This window comes from Apium graveolens, unplaced genomic scaffold (genome assembly GCF_009905375.1).
Source record: "Apium graveolens cultivar Ventura unplaced genomic scaffold, ASM990537v1 ctg8188, whole genome shotgun sequence".
NCBI classification, from domain to species: domain Eukaryota; kingdom Viridiplantae; phylum Streptophyta; class Magnoliopsida; order Apiales; family Apiaceae; genus Apium; species Apium graveolens.
In genome coordinates, this window is record NW_027420963.1 from 1 (window position 1) to 16,453 (window position 16,453).

General features: G+C 34.5%; 3 protein-coding genes across 3 annotated transcripts; all 3 read left to right on the forward strand.

The window, feature by feature from the left end:
• Positions 1-6,819: 6,819 nt before the first annotated feature.
• LOC141704727 (receptor-like protein 40) lies at positions 6,820-8,985 on the forward strand. Its single transcript, XM_074507915.1, has 3 exons — positions 6,820-7,098; positions 7,191-7,575; positions 7,853-8,985. Exons 1-3 carry the CDS (start codon positions 6,820-6,822, stop codon positions 8,983-8,985), a joined length of 1,797 nt encoding a protein of 598 aa, XP_074364016.1.
• A 58-nt stretch (positions 8,986-9,043) lies between these two features.
• LOC141704725 (receptor-like protein 32) lies at positions 9,044-9,601 on the forward strand. The gene is made up of 2 exons (XM_074507912.1): positions 9,044-9,290; positions 9,453-9,601. Exons 1-2 carry the CDS (start codon positions 9,044-9,046, stop codon positions 9,599-9,601), a joined length of 396 nt encoding a protein of 131 aa, XP_074364013.1.
• Positions 9,602-10,416: 815 nt separating this feature from the next.
• On the forward strand, positions 10,417-16,204 carry LOC141704729 (uncharacterized). Its single transcript, XM_074507918.1, has 10 exons — positions 10,417-10,540; positions 12,690-13,053; positions 13,142-13,344; positions 13,459-13,692; positions 13,768-13,866; positions 13,989-14,178; positions 14,298-14,548; positions 15,138-15,434; positions 15,517-15,594; positions 15,788-16,204. Exons 2-8 carry the CDS (start codon positions 12,693-12,695, stop codon positions 15,369-15,371), a joined length of 1,572 nt encoding a protein of 523 aa, XP_074364019.1. The 5' UTR covers positions 10,417-10,540; positions 12,690-12,692; the 3' UTR covers positions 15,372-15,434; positions 15,517-15,594; positions 15,788-16,204.
• The last annotated feature ends 249 nt before the right edge of the window (positions 16,205-16,453 follow it).

The window sequence follows — 16,453 nt, forward strand, 5'->3', positions numbered from 1 at the left end:
CAGCCCAATCCACCAAACGGGGTCTCGCAGCAGTTCCCCTTGATGAATTAGCAGTAGGAACGGTATTGCTGCTATCAATATTTCGAGATTCTTAGGTGTCATTGAAACTGAGAAAAAGTGTTTGAGAGTTGTGTTTTGAGTGTAGGAGAGAGTTTTGAAGTTGAAAGTATAAGGGAGTGTATATGGAGGTGTTGTAGAGTAGAGTGAGTGGGGTTTGTGGGAGAGAAAACGTGGATTGTGGGTTGTTTGCTGTGGGTTTTTATTTTTTATTTTTTTTCTCAATTTTTTTGGTTTTTTTATGAGGCCGAAAAAAATTTCTGACAGAATGGTTCCGAGCGGCCGCCCGGGCTTTCCAGGCGGGCGCCCCAGACTTCAGGCGGTCGCCGGGGAATTCCAGGCGGCGCCCCAAGGGTTTCTGGAAAAAAAAATTCTACCCAATTTTCTGAATTTTTTTGGTTTTTTGGATATGGTACAAACTTCTAAAGGTTCCTAAAGTCTCAAGTCTTGGGTTGCCTCCAAGAAGCGCTTCTTTTACGTCATTAGCTTGACGTAGAGGAGTTCGATCAAGTTGATAATAAAACGGCATTAACCCTTCTCGGGTTTATCGTGTCCCCATATAATGCTTCAATCTCTGACCATATAACCTTGAATGTTTGGCCCGATCGTTCTCAAAAATCTCCAACGCTCCATGTGGAAACACAGTTTGATGATAAAAGGTCCAGACCACCTTGATTTCAAACTTTTCAGGAAAAAGTCGTAGACGAGAGTTGAATATAAAGAACTTGTTACCCCACCGGCACGAATGACTTAGGAGATAGCTTCAATGTCGTGCCACCTTTTTACTTTTTCCTTGTACATTTTGTTGTTCTCGTACGCTTGAGTCGAAATTCATCCAGTTCATTTAACTGAAGCCTTCGCTTCTCCCAGCTGCATCTAGATCAAGGTTCAACTTCTTCAATGCCCCATAAGCTTATGCTCTAGCTCCGCAGGTAAATGACATCCCTTACCATATACAAGTTGAAACGGGGACATCCCAAGTGGAGTCTTGTATGCTGTTCTATATGCCCAAACCGCTTCATCAAGCTTTAAAGACCAATCTTTCCTCGACGGACAAACAACTTTCTCTAGAATGTGCTTGATCTCTCTATTAGACACTCAGCTTGACCATTAGTTTGCGGATGATAGGCAGTAGCAATACGATGATTTACATTGTAGCGTTGTATCATAGAAGTGAACTTACGGTTGCAAAATGCGACCCCTCATCACTTATGATTACTCGTGATGTTTCAAACCTTGTGAATATCTGCTTATGAAGAAAATTCAACACTACCTTTGCATCATTCGTCGGCAGAGCCTTGACTTCTACCCATTTCGAGACATAATCCACTGCCAGCAAGATGTACTGATTATTGCAAGATAAGACAAATGGTCCCATGAAATTGATTCCCCAAACATCAAAGACCTCAACTTCAAGCATCACATTTAAAGGCATCTCATCCTTTCTAGTAAGATTACCAACTCTTTGGCAACGATCACACCTTAAAACGAACCGATGTGCATCCTTAAACAACGTAGGCCAGAAAAAACCTGCTTGCAGAATACGAGCTGTTGTCTTTTCACCACCATAATGTCCACCATAAACTGTGGAATGGCAGTCTCGTAATATCCCCTCCGTCTCACAGAATAGGATACATCTCCTGATGATCTGGTCAGCTCCTTGTCTAAACAAATATGGTTCATCCCACATATACCACTTCACCTCATGCAGAAACTTCTTCTTTTAAGATGTATTCATATTAGGAGGCATTATATTACTGACAAGATAGTTCACAATGTCTGCGAACCATGGTTCTTCCTCCTGAACTGCGAACAACTGCTCATCCGAAAAAGATTCATTGATCAATGTCTTGTCATGTGAAACAGAATCGGGATTCTCCAATCTAGAGAGATGGTCAGCTACTTGATTCTCAGTACCTCTTCAATCCTTGATCTCTAACTCAAATTCCTGTAGCAAGAGCACCCATTGAATAAGTCTAGGCTTCGAATCCTTCTTTGTAACCAAATAGCGAATGGCAGCGTGATCAGTGAATACTGTCACCTTTGTCCCAAGCAGATAAGATCAAAATTTTTCGAAACTAAAGACTATAGCCAAGAGCTCCTTCTCAGTAGTGGTGTAGTTCATTTGAGCTCCATTAGGCGTCTTACTAGCATAGTAGACCACATGAAAAAAGATTATTCTTGCGCTGCCCAAGAACTGCTTGTTAGTGTTTGTGTCCCTAGAGACAACACTATGATGTTTTAGTTTAAGACATTAGGATTATTAATGTTTATGTTTTATCGATTATTCTATTTATAATTTATTAATTCTTAATTTAATGCGATATAAATGTTAGATTAATAAATGTCCTTGGAATATGATATGCAATTCTATATCTCTAAGTACGTGACTTAGAAATGAGATTATGAGAATAGTATCAATAATTGCATATCAGTTCAATATCCAAGATTAACAATCAACAAATAATCCAAACAGCTGGATTGACAAGTCTACAAAACGTAGCTTTGAAGGATGTGCAAGATCAATGGTAAAGATTAACTCACAAAGGAAGATCAAAGTTAACACAGGATGCTAAGATATGATAAACCAGAAATAGAAGATATACTTTTCTATAAATGGAAATGACAAGTGACTGTTTACTAAAACTAATAGCATGTCTTATTGTACACTGTTTAAACCAGCAGTATACTGAATTATAAAGTTAACACTGGTCCTTTAGTCAGTAGTAACAATTTAGATAGAAAATCTTGTAACACCCTCAAGAAGAAGCTAAGATCTTTATCAACAAAGAGCCTAGAAATTTTGTAGCAAAACATTCTTAATTTTAATATAAAATTAAGTGAGTTTTGAAGATTTGTGTTCTTTATACTTGCAAGTTTAATTTCTGCATGAACACACTTTCACTACAAGATTTAATTTACTTTGTTCAATCATAAAAGAAACAAGAAAAGCATAAAAACAGTAAAACACATTCACCCCCCCCCCCTCTGTGTGTTATTCATTTCCTAACAGTTCTAATAAAATTTGAGTTAATGAAAACTACATATAATTTCAAAAGAAAAAATGCAATAATAGTACAATTTTATTTATTATATATATTTAATTATAATTTAAAATTAATTTCTATAATCATTATTATTTTGATTTTGGCCCGTATTTACCACGGGTTATCAACTATTTTGGAAAAAATAACGACTTAACCTTCAAGAACATATACATGTATTTAGGTACTTCTTTTGAAGGGAAGTACTTATTCTTTCGGGATCATAAACCAAAATCATTAATAATCTTTATTAATAAGCAAAATCATTTTATTAATAAGCGAAATCCTTTTTAAATGATACAAGTATTAATTTTGGTTTCACCAATTTTTGGCATCACCAACTTTTGGTTTCACTTTCACTTATACGTGTATCTATATACTATACTATAATAACCGGAATGGGGTATAATTTGGTATGCCTTTTTTTGGTTGGTTATTCCCATTTATGACCGTCGGATCTTTTTAATCAATGATTAGGACCGTTAGATTCAATAACTAAAAAAATATACACTACTCAAGCTCCAAGGTTCGAACCCCACCAACAACAAATATTTATATTATTATTTATACAGTACTAAACCTCTCAGGTTCGAACCCCACAAACAACAAATATCTATATACACTACCCAATAAGATTCAGGTTCGAATCCTGCCAAAAAAAAATATTTATATTATTATTTATAAATATACCAATAAGGTATTGATCCTAAAAATTATTATAAATTTGAATAATATAAAAATATAATGAAGACCCGTGCATCGCACGGGTTGTAAAGCTAGTATCTTATAATTCTACGTCTTTTTAATTTTACTAAAACTTTTGATTACACCCTTTATTCCTGTTTGTATATCTTATACTTCTACATGTCTTATGACTCTATTAAATTTTATTTTATTTTTGTTATCTTATACTTCTACATGTCTTGTGATTGTGTTAAGTTTGGTTTTATTTTTGTTATCTTATAATTCTATATATTTTATGATTCTATTAAGTTTGGTTTTATTTTTGTTTCACCATTTCGGCTTTAACCCTGGTGCTTTTAAGTTTGGTTTTATATTTATTATATTATACTTTTACATGTCTTATTATTCTATTAAGTTTGGTTTTATTTTTGTTTCATCTGTTTGACTTTAACCTTTGTGTTCCTAAATCTCTTGTGTATTGCTAATTCAATATATTATACCTTTTTAGTTTCATCAGCTTTTGATTTCACCGCTTTTTGAATTTATTATAACTCTATATGTATAATTTTTATTCTTCCGTTACTTCTATGTGACTTATAATATTATATGTATTATTTTACCCATTTTTAATTACATTTCTTATATTGATTTCAACTAAGTAATCCTATTTTCCATATGACTCAATAGTCTATTTAAATGAAATGATAAAATTTTTGAAATTGTATAATAATTCTATTTTTTTATTATATTCTTAACACAAATATCATACTCATTTTGGGTTGGATTTCCGAGTAAAAATTAGAAAATTTGACATAACACTTATACTATTATGACTTTTAAAAATCATTTTTTTTTACAAATGTAGAAAGTTTTCATTAAATTGAATGTAGTATAGTCGGGACAAACCCCCAACTGTCGATAGAACCAGGTGAATAAAACAAATAACATACTAAAAATAATTAGATGATTTGTTTCCTCATCGTTTAACACATAGAATTTAAAAAATTTTGAAATTAAAAACGAAATCAAAGACATCCCAAGCGATCCAAATTGCAACAGCATCTCTGAAAATAGCAATATCGCAATTGATCATATCATATAAAAAATATGGTTAGCCTAATGTTCAGAAACACCAATCGCGTAGAATGAGATTGGAGAAGCGGGACCCCAGCTATCTATATGTCGGACACAAGCTATAAACATGCCGAAGGCACCCCAGCTATCTACATGCCGGATACCAGACATGCCGAAAGTGTAAACTCATGAAATATAAACAATCTTTAGTTGTGAAAGGTAAGCTCTCGCAATAATCACCACCATCCCAGATCCGATGCAGGCTTTGCAGATCACCAAAAATATCAATAAATTCGTCATCAACAGATCCATCACCAGATAAACCCAAGCATGACTAAATAAAAACATAACAAACACTCCAAAAGTAAAGACAAAACACACACTCCAATAGGAGAGACACACAAACACCCAAAAAATTGGGTCTTATTGAAAGGAAATTAACGAGAATAACAAAGAATGAAGGGGTTGGGGCTTTCCACCGGAGAAAATCAGTGAAAGCCTCTCGATTTACTTGAAAATGTAGAGAGGATGAAAGAAGGGAGGCGAATTCTTGTAAAGCTGAATCAAATAGCTATTTTGCTTCTACTGACTTTAGCCGATCGTAATTAAATTAGGAGTTAGCTGATCGTATAATCAATTTTGAGTAATGTTCACAATGATCTTTAAAAAATAATCAATTTTGAGTAATGCTCACAATGATCTTAAAAATTATTTAAATAAATTAAATCGTTGCAATGGTTATCGACTAGTATTTATAATGACAAAAGTTCGAAAATGTTTTGTGGAGATGGGATTAGAGACTAGTGTAAGCTAGGAATAGGATTACCACCTTAAATCAGTAGGTAATACAGAACAAGTTTTGTCCATTTTCTAGACTGAACTAATTTTAAAAATTATAATTGATTTTCAAAAACCAGAAATCTTGTTGTATTAGTTCATTTTCCCACTCTTATTTATTTTCCTCCAGATGATAAAGACTGCTGACAATGAAACTCACTAAGTTTGGTTATAAATGTTAGCAATCTTGTACGATAAAGACATTGTTATATATATATATATATATTGAATATATAACTACTTCACAAGAACATTGTTAATTATTAAATCACATAAGCATATGAGAATTAACAATTAAATTAGGAGAAGGGTTTGAGAAAATAAATAGCACCGCACCAACCGTGTTTAGCGACCCGCTTCCCAGGATAAAACAAGATACTGGTATAATTGATAGATCGAATATACTCTCAGCGAACTTGAACTGAACCCAAAAACTATCACCAGAACATTGAAAAAATTTAAGACTAAAGAGACTGAGAATGAAAGAGATGACTCTTATTTCCTCGACTTAATAAAAGTGGTGCCCTAAGACTCTATTTATAAAGAGATGCTTGAAAGGACTTGTTTTTCTTTTCGATGTGGTACATGGTATTTATAAGAAAAATTAAGGAATAGGTTTGTGCTACTCTCGATGTGGTACAAAATCACTTTTTATATTAAAAGGTAAAATTTTGGAACATCAGTTCTCATTCACCTTTTACTCATTTTGAGCGTGTAAATATGCGTTGGAATCCCCTCGAAGAGGAGAATACGTTCCAATAAATACACACCACTAACACATAATGTGTCTCACTCGTATAGAGTCTCAAAATGATTCACAACTTAGTCTAAAATACTAAGTTTGTCCAACAATAAATACAGATGTGTAATGTATGAACCCTAAGTACAACATATGCAACCAATCCATCCAACAAAACATAATATAAAGCATATAATGAACATGTTGAAATTCACCTGGTATCACACAATCATGATGCTCCTCATCTTCTTGCTTAGCCAACTACTTGCTTCATCAGCTGCTATAAATTTGAGTCCAACCATGCAAAAAAATGCATTATTTCAGTTTAAGCTAAGCTTGGGAACTACTAGTCCTGCATATTGCTACTCTACACATCCGAAAACGATGACCTGGAGCATGAGTTCAGATTACTGCACATGGGAGGGGGTAACCTGTGATAACAAGACAGGGAACGTAATCGGATTGGATCTAAGTTGCAGTCAGCTGGAAGGAGCCATATTCCCAAAAAGCACGCTCTTCCAATTCTCTCATCTCCAGTTCCTCGACCTCACTTGGAACGCCTTTTCCCTCTCCAATCAGTTCCCTCAGGAATTTGGTTTCTTTGCAAAAGATTTGACACATCTCAACCTCTCTAATACCGGATTTTCAGGGAGAGTTCCCCAGGCATCTCTCAGTTGTATAAACTGGTCTCACTTGATCTTTCTGGTGACTATAATGCTAAACTTGAAGATGAAGTGTTTAAATTACTGTTGCAGAATTTAACTCAACTGAGAGTGCTTAATCTTGAAGCGGTTGACATCTCCTCTGTTTTACCCACAAATTTGTCTACTTCCCTAAGGGTTCTTGACCTTGCGGTTGTAGCTGTACCTGGAGTATTGCCCCAAGAGGTTTTCCACCATCCTAACTTGGAGGTACTAGATCTATACTTTAATAGCATTGCATTCAGCGATATAGTACCCGAAGTTAAGTGGGGGAGAAATGAGAGTCTCTTCAATTTATCTACTTCCCTGAGATATCTTATACTCGGAGGTAGGATTTCTGGAGTACTACCGCAAGAGGTCTTCCACCTTCCCAACTTGGAAGTGCTAGAGATATGGGCATGGGAGCTTAGCAATAATCTCACTGCTGCATTACCCAAAGGTAAGTGGAGAAGTAGTGCTAGTCTCCAACACCTCAATCTACGAAGTATAAACTTACATGGAGGTATACCTGATTCTATAGGCTTTCTAGAGTCATTAGCCACTTTAAAACTCTTCACCTGCAATTTGTCTGGGCCGATACCAAGATCCATAGGGAATCTTGGTAAACTTACTAAGCTGAGCCTTGCACGCAATTATCTTAGTGGCCCAATTCCAACTGCTTTAGCAAACCTTACGAACCTAAAAACTCTACTCCTTGCTACTAACAATTATCTTAGATCTGGGATCTAATTCACTAACTGGACCTCTGCCTTCTTGGTTGTTTGCCAATCCATTATTACAAGTCTTAGATCTGAGCTATAATAGATTCACAGATCTATTACATGAATTTGATTCCTCTAATTCACAATTGCAAGTTTTTTCTTGTGGACACAATTTACTGTATGGACCCATTCCACAATCATTTTTTCAGCTTGTGAACCTCACTCAACTTGTCTTTTCATCAAACAATTTCAGTGGTGTTTTGGATAGCGAAATGTTTTCACACCTTAAAAACCTGTACACTCTTGATTTTTCTCATAACAGTCTATCAGTGAGAAACACCAGTATGGTCACACTCCCACCAAAGCTTCATCACTTGGGATTGGCATCTTGCAACATGAAAGAGTTCCCGCGATTCTCTGCAGATGCGAAGTTCATTGAACATATAGATCTATCAAAAAATGAACTTCATGGGGAAATTCCCCATGGGATTGGGTCAATGAGTTGGGACTTGTACTCGTATCTTAATCTTTCTCGCAACAGACTAACAGGCGGTCTTGAGCATATAAATTGGAATGATATTTGGTATCTCGATATCCAGTCTAATTTGCTCAATGGATCATTGCCCAACCTGTTCTGTAACTCGAGCTCTCTTAAAATTCTTAATTTATCTTATAACAATTTGAGCGGTGTACTTCCAATTTGTCAGACAAATTTGACCCGTCTTTTAGTGTTTGATTTGCGGATGAATAACATTCAGGGGAACATTCCACCAACCTTTTCAAATTTTCGTAATCTGAAAAGTATAAATTTGTATGGAAATAAATTGGAAGGAAGAGTTCCTACCTCGTTTTCTGAACTTGAACAGCTAGAAACTCTTGATCTGGGAAGTAATCAATTACATGATACATTTCCGCAGTGTTTGGAGTCGCTCCCAAATATCCGTGTTCTTGTTCTGAAATCAAATAATTTTCATGGCCTCATAAACCAGAGTTCAAAGATAGAACACCCATTTCCTAACTTGAGAAAATACCTTGGAATAATATTCAGTACCTTGATCTTCAATCCAATAAGCTTAGTGGATCATTACCCACCTCGATCTGTAATTCGAGCTCTCTTCAGCTCCTTAATTTGTCTGATAACACTTTGAGCGGTTTACTCCCCATTTGTCGAACAAATTTGACCATTCTTTAGGTGCTTGATCTACGATGAATAACATTGAGGGGAACAATCCACCAAACTTAACAAATTTTCGTAATCTGGAAATTGTAAATTTAAATGGAAATAGATTAGAAGGAATAATTCCTTCTCCTTTTGCTGGATTTGATGCTTTACAAGTTCTTGATCTTGGAAACAATCAAATATTTGATACACTGTCAGAAATATATTTCAGAAACTTCAAGGCTATGATAAATGGTGAAGCGAATAAAATGAAGCGTCGTTATATGGAGCGCAGTATTACAGTGATTTCACGAATCTGGCAATCAAAGGCAATGAGATTCTGTTGGACAAAATGTTAACTATATTCACAACCATTAATTTATCAAGGAGATTCCTGAATACATCGGAAATCTAGTGTCAATCAGATTTCTCAATCTTTCTTGCAATATCTCACAGGCCTGATGCCATCCTCGATTGCAAAGTTGACGGTGTTGGAGTCACTAGACCTCTCATCCAACAAACTTGAAGGCGAAATTCCACAGCGACTCGCTGGATTATATTCTCTTGCACTTCTAAATCTTTCTTGCAACCAACTTCGAGAATGACAGCTATGTTGGTAACTTTGGTGTTAGGATATGGGGGTGCAGTGGCGTTTTTATTATCGGAAACTGGAAGTTGCTAGCTAGAAAACCAAAATGGTTTGCTGGAATTATTGCCATGGAATTGGGTCTCAAGATCAGGAGGGTGGAGATAAAATGGAATCATGTCAACTCTCATCCCATATAATGAACGATTGTGAAATTATATTCCCATGTAATGATAGTATCCGCCAGCAAAAGTTAGTGTGTAACGTAATATGGAACTGACGTGGAATTTAATCAGTGCAGTTTTATTCGAATATGGATTCCAATTTAGGGACATGTTCTTGCGGAAGAAAAACAATTACGTTATCGTATTTCTAAACTTAATCAAAATGATTATGGTTCAGATGATACGGGTGATGAAAAGATGAAAAAATCGTTAGAAGTAAAGATGTTAATTTTAATAAGAATGCATTGTATAAGAATAAACTTGTAGCTGATTAAGTTTATTAAGTAACAACATGCACTATAACATAGAATGGTTATAACAACCACATTTTTAAAAATTTGAGAAATGATGTTGCAAATGGTAGACCATTGTATATATATTGCAGGGAGTTTTAAAATTATTGCAATTGAAATGCAAAAAAAAGAAAAAAGTTAACAATTTGCTATCTATTGTAATAAGAATTGTTAGGCGTTACAGTACATTAAAAAATTTAGCCAAATAAGTGGCGGGCTTCTGCAATTTTGCTAGGCGGGATTTCACTAAAAAAATTGTCGGGCTTCCCAAACAAAAAAGAGGGCCCATAACCCGACATAACATTTTTAGACAAAGTAAACACACGCCGCATAAACACAGCGTATAAACACAGCTCGAAGAAGAACACCGTAAGAGAGGAGTTTCTGAGGAGAAATCTGAAGCTGATAACAAATCTCGAAGAAGTTTGAAGCTCCAAAAAGGTAAAACACAGATCCTTGCGTCAAATTTTTTTCCCTAAATCGATTATAAGTTTGATTACAAAATACCCTGTGATTGTTCTTCTTTTCAAATCTTAATCGATTATGTTTTCTATGTTCAATCTTGTTTCTTGTCCTCAAAATACATTTTAATCGATTGTGCATGTTCTGATTTTTTTAGTTATTTTGTTTAATCGACTGTGTATAATTTTAATTAGGGATTTCGTTTGTGATTATTGTATGAGTACTGACTTTGTTGTCACCGATTATAACTTAGTTTGTTTATTTTTTGATTTAGTTTATAACTATGAGATCTTTCAATATGAATTTTAATTAGGAATGTTTAGGCTTGTATTGATAAAATCTCATTTTATAAATGAGATTTTATAATTATGATTATATAATTCATGATGTATGTCCTTTGTTTCCTTCTTTGTGAAGAAAATAAGTTTGTGAACAATCAATATGACTAGGGTTTCACTTCCGAAATACAGTGAGGCCTATAGTAATGGGGTGACAGATTTTGTACAAAAATGCTTTCGATAATTTTTCCACGGGATCTGAACTAAGATGCCCTTGCAAAGATTGTAGTAATCGTTTCTGGTTTTCTGAAGAAGACGTGTATGATCATCACGTTAGTAACGGTATGTGTCCATCGTTTGTTAATTGGGTATACGAAGTGCAAACCCCTAAGTTTAAAAAAGTTGATCAGGAGATGGATTGTGATAGTGGTATGGGCCTAGGTGAAGATTTTGATAAAATGATTCGTGATGAAAGTAGAGTTAGGAATAGAATGAATGACACAGCAAAAAAGTTTTATAAGCTTGTTGAGGAAGTGAAACAACCTTTGTATCCGGGGTGTGAACAATTTACTCTTTTAGGATTTATAGTGAAACTTTACTTATTAAAGTGCACTCATGGTTTTACCGAGGGTGCCTTTAGCGGTATTCTAAAGTTGATAAAGGAGGCATTTCCCGATGTAAATCTGCCTTCTTCTTTTAATGTGGCCAAAAATATGATTAGAGAATTAAGTCTTGATTATCATAAAATACACGCTTGTCCGATTGCATGTTGTATTAGGGGGAAATATAAACTTAACAAAGTGCAAATTTTGTGGGGTTTTAAGATGGAAACTCCCAAAAAACAGGACTGATACACCTATTTCTCCTTCACCTGTTTCTCTTGACTTAGAAGAAAAAAGTCGAAAGTTACTGCAAAAGTCTTACGATATTTCTCGTTAAAATCAAGGCTCCAATACTTATTCATGTGTAAAGACTACTCTAAACTCATGACATGACATGCACTAGGAAGAATAAAAGATGGAAAGCTATGACATAAATGGATTCAGATTTCATACCAGGTAACTGTACTACACAAAATAGCGGTGTCATTTTGACAGCTCTAACCACCAGTTTTATGAGTTTAAAGGATCAAAATCCAACAATTGGGGATGTTATTTACTACGGAGCAATTGAAGAGATTATTGAAGTAGATTATTGGGGCGCATTTGCGGTTGTTTTGTTTAGGTGCATTTGGTATCAAAAGGATAAGGACTGCTTTGGGCTCACACGTGTCAATTTCAGTAAATTATGTCAAAAGGATGATCCATTTGTACTAGCTACACAAGTACAACAGGTATTCTACATTCAAGATTGTACCGAAAAGAACTTGTGGTTTGTTGTTAAGAAACTACCGAAAGAGCACAATGGAATAGACGAGGAAACTGATGATGTGCTTGAAGATCTTTGCGGACCTACCATGTATAATGCTGAACTTGAATACCCATTACAGAACCAAACTGATGATATGACTTGGCATAGGGATGACATTCCGAATGAAAATGTGTCATCCGGTGAAGAGAAAGAAGATCATGATGATGACCATGACGAATGAATGGACATGCCGACTTCTTTATTTCTGTTTTTTTATGCTCATCTGTTGCTTTTAATCATGACAAACATTGTACCACTACTTGTAACTTATTCCTGATTGCTTGTAAAATTTGATGACCAGTTCATTTGATTTTTGCTACTTGTTGTTTGTTGTTTAGCCCTAAAATTTAATATTTATGTTTCACTTGTTACTTGATAGTAATTGCTTATATCTGTATAATGTGGGGACTAATTAATATTCATGTTTATGTTATTTTCAGGTTATGAAAGAAAACTATTTTTTCCTCAGGTTCCACCATAAAGGCCAGTTTCAAAAAACCAAATACTCAAATGGAACATCTACAACAATTAATGCAGCTATGGATCCTGATAGATTTTCATTCTCGGTACTGATGGAGTATGTTAAAGATGACCTTGGATATAAAGAAATTGGAGGCGTTTATGCGAAGAAAGAAGATGGCTGGAAACTACTGATGACTGATAAAGATGTAGATGATCTTGTAGCAGGGGTAAAACTTGGTTCTTTATTGGATATTTACCTTGACAATGTGGTGGACACATCTATTGTGCCTGCTACCCAGATACAACCACATATTGTCATAAGACCAAGGACACATTTTGAAGGTAAAATAATTTTGGCTCCAAATAATTTTTTATATGAATTTGAGTATTGAACTGACAATTTATATTTTTTTTTGTCTTTATATCGTAGGTGCTGATTTACCCTTGAAAAGGAAGTTTGTAACAATTAAAGATCTTACACAACAGATAACTGATAAGATAAAGTCACGAGCTTTGGTGGAGAATGAAATAGAACATGATAAACAGATCAGTACCAGAAAGCTTAGAAAGGCAGGTGATGAGGAGAACCAAAATGTAGGTGATGAACTGGTGAAAAAGAATGCAATTGATAAGGTAATTTTTTATCCCGGTGTATTTTTGGTAATTATCTGAGATTTATTTTGTAATCACATTGTATGCTTTATTGTCATCTTATATTTAAGTTTATTAATTGGGTGCTTGGTTTAGAAGAAGCTTGTTGATTATGAGCTAAACAGAAGAAGGAGAATGGAAGCGAATGCGAAAGAAGCTGATAAGTATAAACTGAAGGAGAAGGCAAATGAGTTCTTTACTGCTGGGAAATCCACCAAGAAAGCAAAGAAAACAGTTACAGATCATTGGTCAGAAGCTGAATTTGATCGAGCATATATTTCTGGACATGATAGTTTAAGCGAAGAAGAAGCAGAACATGTTATTCCTCAGGTATATTTTTGTACAAATACAACTCCTTTGTTTTTTGGAACATACAATTTTGTTGACTATTTTTTGTGTATTTAGCCAAAAAAGAAAGTAAAAAATGTTAAAAAGGTTAACGAAGTCATCGTCAGACCAAGGACCCGTTCATGTTCAGTAAATCAAACTGAAGGGAGAACAGAGGTATATGAATTTAATTTAATTTAACTTATCTTTATGTGTTTCATATGCATCTACATAGTTGGTTTTAGTTTTAATTTAATTCATGTTTTAATTTAATTTATTTTTTTTGTATTATTCGCAAGGTTAATGATAGAGATATATTACCACCTCCCCCGCCACTACCAGCTCCCCCGCCATTTCCTCTTGATCTTACACAGTTAATAAGACCTGCCAATGAAAGGATTGGTACAATGGAGGCATTTGTTGATTTACAAAAACACAAAAAAGATGCGGAACAACAAAGGCGTGTCAATGATGATGAAAATTTTGAAGGTAATAACTTCCAAAATGTTGTGGATAGTGCCTTCGAAATAGGTTTATTTCAAATATTAGGTAATGGTCTTATTTTTTATATCAGGAATATGCATATTTATTTGTGGCTATTTTTGTAGGTGAATCTAGTACCAAAAGTACAAGGCGTAGAGGACCTACGAAGATGAATCGTGTTTTCACAAGGAGACTCGATGAAAGGCCAGTTATTAATTTAAATCATGACCTCCAGCCCGTGTCAAAGGAAAAAAATGTCATTACTGAATTCAGTAGTTTCATCGGGACGATAGCAAGGCTGTACATCCCACTTGATTATGTAAATTGGTCTAAAGTTCCTAAAGCAATAAAAGATGGATGGTGGGAATATATCAAGGTAAAAAGCACTTTAATTGTTTTTTACTAAACTTGTTCAGTATTTTTTTTTTGAAATTAACTTGTTCTGTATTTTAGGTAAACACGGTATTTTATGTAAATTGTGTTGTCCTTATTATCTATTCTAGTGACGTAAATTGTGTATGTGTTAATTGTTCGATTTTATGTCATTTTTTAATTTTTGTTGTCCTTGTTATTTATTGGAGGAAAAACAGAGTTTTTACTCTAAATTTAACATCAATTTCTAATTTTAAGAGCATCATCGACAATAATGTTGTGCATTTTGTTCTTTGTTTTGATGGGCTTTTAGTTGAATTTTGATGTATTTTAATTTTAATTTCCATATCTGGGCCTGTTTGTGGATAGTGAAATTTAGATGGCCTTTTTTATCTGGGCCAATGAAATTCTCTATGATCTACGATGTTAGTTTTTTAATAACCTAGTGCAATAACCTATTTTTTTATCGTAAATAGTTGCTTCTTTAATTCTAGATTCTTATCATTTCCTTGTTAGACAAAAATAATGGTTTATTTATCGTAAATAGTTGTTTCTTTCTTGATTCTTATCCGTATTTTTATGTACCTTGTTAGACAAAGTACATAATTCCCGAGGAAGGCAAGGATTGGGTTATTAGAAGCCTTGCTGATGACTGGAGGGTATACAAATCTCGTGTTAAGAGTGCATGCTATACCAAATTTGATACTGACGCCGAAAGGATGAAAAACAGGCCTGCAAATATTCCAGTGGAACAGTTCAAGGTGCTTCTCAAGTACTGGAGTGATGAATCAGTCAAGAAAAAAGCTGAAACAAATAAAAAAAATTGAAAGAATGTGACTGATACTCATACTGCTGGGCGCACTAGTTTTGCTCAGATTCGTAATGAAATGGTATGACGTACCCATATTTGTTGTTTAACGGTCCCTTCATTTATTTCTTGTAAGAAAACTGATACATTTTATTTTATTCTAGAAAATTGGTAAAGATGCCCGTGCACAAGACACAAAGAAGGCAATTTATCCAAAAACCCGCAAAGGTCATACAATGATGGTAAAAATAGCACTTTTATATTTCTCGACCAATTTTACAAGTATTTTTGTTCATAAATTGCATGTTCAGATTTTATGAAAAAATTTACAAGTATTTTTGTCAATAATTAGCCCTGCTATATTTCTTCATTAATTTTACAAGGAGTAATTGTATTTTATTGAAATTAATGTTTGTTGCTCAATTTTATACGTAGGAAAAGAAAAATGGAAAAACTCCTCAAAAATCAACTGATGAGGATGAGGAGATGGCAGACCTTGATCTTGCAGCTCATGGTCCTAACTGGCTTGTTGGAAGGAGTGGCATAACAAGGAAGACGAAGAAAAAATTGACAAAAGAGGGAAAAACAGATTCTTCGGAACTGGAAAAAGCAACTGAAAAGTTAGCTGCTGCAATGGAGGAGAAAATACAGAAGAAGCTAAGGAAGATTTTTGAAAAACTTGGTGAATTGAATCCTGGTCTAAATATCGATGTTGAAGAACTATGTGCTCAAAGTTCTGCCGAGGTTGATGAAAATGAAGATGATTATGAGGATGCATAAAAAGTGAGCGACGATGATGGTGATGCAGATGGAGATGAAGTTGCAGGGGCCATCTGATTTTTACTTTAATTTATCTTTCAGTTATCTGCAGTTTGCTATAGCTAGCTTCTTTTGTTAAATTCGAACTCGAATTTGGTTTAGTTGTCTGCGACTAAATTCTCTCGTGAATTTGATTTAGCTAGCTATTATTATTTTTAAATAGACTTAAATTATGAATGTTTGTAAGGATGATGTTGGGACATCCTGAGAGCTGCTTTTAATTTGGTCATGGTACTTTTGAATGACAATTGCTTGGTTTTGTGGCATAAAAAAATGCTTGGC